At 43.7% G+C, this 6,734-nt stretch overlaps 1 protein-coding gene across 1 annotated transcript; it reads left to right on the top strand.

Moving 5' to 3' along the window:
- The first annotated feature begins 592 nt into the window (after window positions 1-592).
- PRLHR (prolactin releasing hormone receptor) lies at window positions 593-2,097 on the top strand. The gene has a single exon (XM_060240838.1). The coding sequence runs from the start codon at window positions 593-595 to the stop codon at window positions 1,643-1,645; it is 1,053 nt and encodes a 350-aa protein (XP_060096821.1). The 3' UTR covers window positions 1,646-2,097.
- Window positions 2,098-6,734: the final 4,637 nt, after the last annotated feature.

Here is a 6,734-nt window from a genome sequence, read left to right on the forward strand (position 1 = left end):
GCTCTCAACTGACTCTTAACTTTTAAATATATCTTTAAAAATGTATTTTAATCTTCCTTGTCTCTGCTGAAACCTTTAAACTTGAAACATTGCATGCATTGCATTGGCTGCTATAATCTACAGGTGCAAATCTTTCCTGTGATCTCCTTCTCTCTGCAATTCTTTTTAGTCCTGGAAATATAGGACCCATATGGAATAGCCTTGCAGAGTGAGGAGGAAAAAGAAGGCAACATTTCATGGAAGAGGCATTCACAGGAAGAGGCCTGCATTTTTTTAGACTATGTGAATCCTGCAAACATGGGAATAAACTTTCTCAGGGTCACAACCATCAGCACTTTCCACCGCCAAATCAGAGGATCTGGCTTTTAATAATTTGCAAATGAATTTAAAATAACTTACAAATAAATATGTATACTTAAATGTATATTTTAGTTATGTAAATTTACCCATGTATTACTTATATCTGGGTTTAAAATACAGGGACTGTAAATATGTGCTGAGTTATAGGTATTTTTAATAATTATACTCATCAGTTTATGCACAAAAGATTCACTAATAATAATAATCTCTGGTTTACTATCCTACAGGCCAAATGTCTGAACTCTTGGAAGGTTCTGGCACCCTTCCCACCAACTCCACACCAGTAGGCCATAACTCTCTTATGAATGGGACTTTCATGGTTTTCCATGGCTTGCAGTTGGTACAACGGCTAAAGTTGCTGATCATTCTGATGTATACGGGTGTGGTAGTTGTTGGAATGGTAGGCAACTGCCTTCTGGTGCATGTCATCCTGCATGTAAAGAAGATGCACAATGTCACCAACTTTCTCATTGGCAACCTAGCTCTTTCAGATGTGGCCATGTGTGCCACCTGCATTCCACTCACTCTTGCCTACATTTTTGAGCCTCGTGGCTGGATTTTTGGCAGCAGTATGTGCTACTTTGTGTACTTCATGCAGCCTGTCACTGTCTATGTCTCCGTCTTCACCTTGGCCACCATTGCTGTGGATCGGTACATTGTCATTGTGCACCCACTGAGACGCCGTGTGTCTTTGCAGCTCAGTGCTTACATGATTCTCTTCATCTGGATTCTCTCCTGCTGCTTGGCACTGCCAGCCATGGCACATACCTATTATGTGGAGCTGGGTCAACAGGGAGTCACACTGTGTGAAGAGTTCTGGGGGGACCAAGAGCACCAGAGACAAACTTATGCTATGTGCTTGCTGCTCATCACCTACCTCTTCCCTTTGCTGGCCATACTGGTATCCTACATCAAGATCTCTCTCAAGCTAAAGAACAGGGTTATGCCAGGTAGCGTGACTCAGAATCAGGCTGACTGGGATAGAGCTAGGAGGAAAAAGACATTTTGTCTCTTGGTTATAGTAGTGGTGGTCTTTGGGGTGTGCTGGCTTCCCCTTCACACCTTCAATCTTATTCGGGACATTAACATTAGTGCCATTGATTCTTATTATTTCAGTCTGGTTCAATTATTTTGCCATTGGTTTGCCATGAGTTCTGCATGCTATAACCCCTTCATTTATGCCTGGCTACATGATAGCTTTAGGGAAGAGCTTAAAAAATTACTTGCTTGGCATAGGAAAATAGTTCCTGCTGGGCAAAGTGTAACTGTCAGCATTGTTATCTGAGCAGCTTTCCTCTATGTGGTCTTGCAATTATCATTGAGTCCTTAATGTCTATGAACAAAATGATTCAAAGTTGCAAATAGCAGAGTGTGATCATGATTTCCACACTGGACAAAACCCAGACCTTCTTTGCTTATCATGGTTGGGTCTTAACCATGCCATCAGGCAACAAATTCACAGTCTGATTTGTGGATGGACTCCTTGGAAGGACTCATTCTGGAAAAGAAAAGGCACTTGGAGTTTTGCTATTTGAAATCATTTTCACTTTTGGTCTTTAAAAGTGTTCTGTATAAATAGCTTTTTTGTGCTGATGTGCAGATGCAAGCAATATACTTCTTGGTATGATGTAGAAGAACTTTGTTTAGGAGAGATGTGGATGTAATTAAGATCTAATATTATGTATTTAAACCTCTGATAATCTAAAATTGTGTGTGTGTTAAACTACAGAGGCATACTTGGACAGGTGCCAGTAAAATCTAAACATTCTAAAGCACATGTTGTGAGAACAATGTCATTTACATTTTGTATGTTTTTACAGATACCTGAAATATTTAAAGCAATATTTTCACAATTGAAGATATTAAATTCAGAATTCTTTCCCTCTCTCTCCCCCTCCCTCCCTCTCTCTTCTCTTCCCTGCCCCCAGTCCACACCTTAACACAGAGGTGTCAAACATGAGGTCTGGGGGCCAAATCAGGCCCACAGAGGGCTTCTTTCAGGCCCCCAAGCAACTGGCTGTCATCTGCTTCCTTCTGCATAACAGCTTGCTTTGCAAAGCTTGCTCAATCACACAGGAATTACAGAGCAAAGTCTCTATTTTCTCCATGGGCTGAGGCTCCTCCCTTGGAGACGAAGGTGAGGGGGGGAGGCAGAGCTTGCTTTGCCAGGCTCTCTCAATCGCACAATGGAGCTACTGAGCCAGGCCTCTCTTCCGACTATTGGCTGAGGCTCTTCCCCCTCCTGGTTCCCTGGGGAAGGAAGGAAAGAGCCAAAGCTTCCTTTGGCCAGTTCCCTGGATCCCACGGGAGAAATATAAAGAAAGCACCTTTAAGACCAATGAGTGCTAATGTTTTAAGCATGTTTTATTTTGTTGTTGTTTTTTAAAAAAATCTTTAATTGTGTTTATGTCCTTTATAAAGTTTTTGTCATAAGAAGAAGGAGACTATACAAGTTTTACTTCATATTAGAATACATTTTCATTATTCTCTGTGTTATGTGACTCTAAGAATACATAGTTTTATCCATTGGAACTAAAGGTCCCAACCCTCCCACCCTAGCGGGGGACCCCAGGATTTCCACCCTCTTCCCCCACTCCCCCAAAAAATGGAAGTGGGGGGAGGGGGGGAAATGGCGAGCCGCTGCCACCCCCTCCCCGCCCAGTGAAGCCGTAGGCGGCGGGCCCACTGGCGCCCAGCAGCAGCAGGAGGCGGCGGAGGAGGAGCTGTCAGCTGAGGGCCTCGCTGGCGGCGTTGGCGCAGCAGGAGCACGGCGAGGAGATCGAGCGCGCCAGAGCAGTGGAGGCGGCGGAGCCAGGCGCGGCCCAGGGCGGTGAGGGAGCTCTTGAAGGGGTGCAGCACAGCCCCGCCAGCACCAGCGCAGCAGCGCTGGAGGCCGAGGAGAAGGCCCCGAGCCCCCGGCCCCGCTCTCCATGCCCGCGCCACCGCCCTGCTTCACCCAGGCCTCCAGCCTCAGGCGGCCGCCGAGGAATGGAGAGGACAAGCGGGAGGAGGAGGGAGGGACAGCTGCTAGTGTGGCTGCGGCGCGGGAACCTGTGGCTGCGGCGCTTGTCACAGCCTTGATATTGGCTCCACCCCTAACATCTCCTGGCTCCACCCCCAAAGTCTCCTGACTCCACCCCCAAAGTCCCCAGCTATTTCTTCAATTGGACTTGGCAACCCTAATTGGAACAATAGTGTGATATTGTATCTTAACTGTTGATAGGACATGTCACAATGATAGATTGTGATGTGCTGAAATACATAATTCCATCATATATATTCTAATACTGAAGTCAGCCAAATCTTTGGGTACTTAAATCCTGTCACTGGGGCTGTGAATTGGCAAGACAAATCTTTCTACAAAATGGAAAAGGGCCCCAGGCTTGCAGAAAAATGTGGAATATTAAAATAGCACACACAACACATTAGCTTTAAAAACTCTGAAAATGATAGAAGGAGCTTTTAAGCAATGGATTTCCTAGGCAACCTCAGTATTCCAAGCTGTGTTTCTGTGAGTAAAAAGGCAGGAGGAGAGGGCAAGGTCCATATTTTGAGGCCTAATTTTGCCCTTTGAGGCAGGCCTTATAGGGGCCAGGCCAGGCCTAGGGTTTTCAGCTCCAGGTTGTGAAATTCCTCAAGATTTTGGCATAGAGTTATTTCAAAACACTTCAAAAACAAACGAGTTAACATTTTAAAATTTAATTAAATGACTTCTTCCACTAAGATAAAATCATTCTATTGTCCAAATTATAACAACCTTTCTGATGAATTCCCCCCTCCCCCAGAAAAAAAAAACTTTTCAAATATCAAATTCTATAAACATCAAGCTAGTCTGGTCTGACTTCACACTGTCTAAAATGCAGATGGTGGCTAATTAGTTTCCTCTGGATAGATGAAGAAACTGATAATTCATCAAAGTGCAAGGAAACCATTGTTGACTAAGGATCAACATGGACACATTTATTCAGTGGCTCCAGCATCAAGTGACAGGGTTGCCAGCCTCCAGGTGTGGCCTGGGGATCTCCTGCTTTTACAACTGATCTCCAGCTGGCAGAGATCAACTTCACTGGAGAAAAATCAATCTGTACTAGGAGTAGAGTTGCCAATCCACAGTTGGGGGCAGGGGATCCTCTGGTTTAGAGGCCCTCCCCACATTTCAGGGTTAACAGAAAGCAGGGGGAGGGGAGGGAAATATCTGCTGGGCACTCCACTATTCCCTATGGAAACTCTCATACGATATAATGGAGAATTGATTCTTGGGTATCTGAGGTTCTGGGGGGCTGTTTTCTGAGGTAGAGGCACCAAATTTGCAGCATAGCATCTAGTGCCTCTCCTCAAAATACTCCCCAAGTTTCAAAAAGATTGGATTGGGGGTCCAATTCTATGAGACCAAAAATGCCCCTATCCATTATTTCCAAATGGAGGGAAGGCATTTAAAAGGAGCATGGTCCCTTTAAATGTGGTTGCTAGAACTCCATTCAGAGTTCAATCATGCTTGCCACATCCTTGCTCCTGGGTCCACCCTCAAAGTCTCCTGGCTCCATCCCAAAGTCCCCAGATATTTCTTGAGTGGGACCTGGCAACCCTAATTGGGAACCACAGTGACACAAACTATCAAAAAACCACAAACACCATGTATGACAAATTTTGTTTTTAGCATTTTTACTATATGTATTGAGAAAATATATTATATGATAAATAATATGCTACAAAACCAGGGCTTTTTTTTGAGCAGGAACACACCAGAATGCAGTTCCGGCTGACTTGGTGTCAGGGTGTGTGGCCTGATATGCAAATAAGTTCCTACTGGGCTTTTTCTACAAAAGCCCTATGTGAAACAATGGTGTTGTCAGGAGGTGTGGCCTAATATGCAAAAAAGGTCCTATACAAAACTACATGTCTGTATTTACTATTAACCATCTATGACAAATATTAGAACTCAATAATTGCATAAACAATCATCCACATTGTAGCAATGGAGCATAAAATAGTGATTCTCATATGGGTAGTCAAAGAAAATAAACCCAATGGTTCCCCCCCCCCCCTTATTGTCCAATTTCAAACCAGAGTTCTTTATCAAGGGTTTTGTAAATTTCTTTGTCTTTTATCTCCTGTCATGCTGGCCCAGGAAGTCTGCTTTGCCATTGGCTCACGTTGAGCTGCGTTGCTCTGTTAACTAATCTCCTAAGGCTCCTTCTGTGTTGGTAAATTAATTTTCTCTAATCACCATGGAGTAAACAATTGTAGCACTCATTACGTGGCAGAACAAAATGGCTGCTTTGAATGATGGACTCTATGGCATTGTACCATGCTGAGGTCCCTCCTCTCCCCAAACCTTGCCCTCTCCTGGAGCCACCTCCAAAGTCTCCAGATATTTTTCAACACAGACCTGGAAACCCTATCAAGTGATGATATACTTGTGTGAAACATCCATCACCGACAGAGGCTTTAACATCACCTCATATCTTCTATAACTCTGTTCAATGGAGGTAGTTCACATGTGTTCATTTCCAAATCAGGTGGTATATCAGAAATAACCCAATGAAGCACTGCTATTTTTTTTTTTTTTTTGCAGGAAGCGTTGGGTTGGAGCCTATGCAGAAAGTGCACATCTTTCAGAAGCTGCTAGTGAGTGGCAAAAAGGCAATGCCCGGGGCTGGGGGACCTTCATGAACTAAAAGCCATACAAAACAGGTAGCTGCACTGAAGAGGAGGCAGTGGCTGAAATTGCCTCTGTTACTGCTTGCATTACAACAGCCTCTACCTGGGCAGAAGCTCTTGCATACAGGGAAAGGAAAAGAAAGGGAGAATAGAGTCCAACCCATTATGTCTAATGCACTTTCCTGATAAAACCACTTTATCTCATAATGGGCAATGCACATTTTAAGGAACAAATTCAAACTGAAATATAAAAGGCAAACATCAAAGCTGATAGTTTCTCTTCACAATGGATAGTATGGAAAAACATGGGGGCATTGATGGCAATTCATAGAAATATCAAATGCTTTTGAGTTTTGCCATTACTCTGCTGTATTTGTGAGTGGTCTATCTGCATTTTAAAGATGCCCAGAACAGATTTAACTCAAGGTATTTAATAATGAACATATCCTACAGAAAATGGCTGAATGGATGGAGTATCTTGGCAGGAGAGATCAATAATACATAGAACCAGGGCGCTTTTTTAGCAGGAATGCACAGGAACACAGTTCTGGCTGGCTTGGTGTCAAGGGGTGTGGCCTAGTATTCAAATGAGTTCCTGCTGGTTTTTTTCCCTACAAAAAAGTCCTGTGTGAAATAATGATGACATCACAGAGTGTAGCCTAATATGCAAATGAGTTCCTCCTGGTGTTTTTCTACAAACCAACCCTTGCATA

This window comes from Heteronotia binoei, chromosome 6, assembly GCF_032191835.1.
Source record: "Heteronotia binoei isolate CCM8104 ecotype False Entrance Well chromosome 6, APGP_CSIRO_Hbin_v1, whole genome shotgun sequence".
NCBI lineage: Eukaryota > Metazoa > Chordata > Lepidosauria > Squamata > Gekkonidae > Heteronotia > Heteronotia binoei.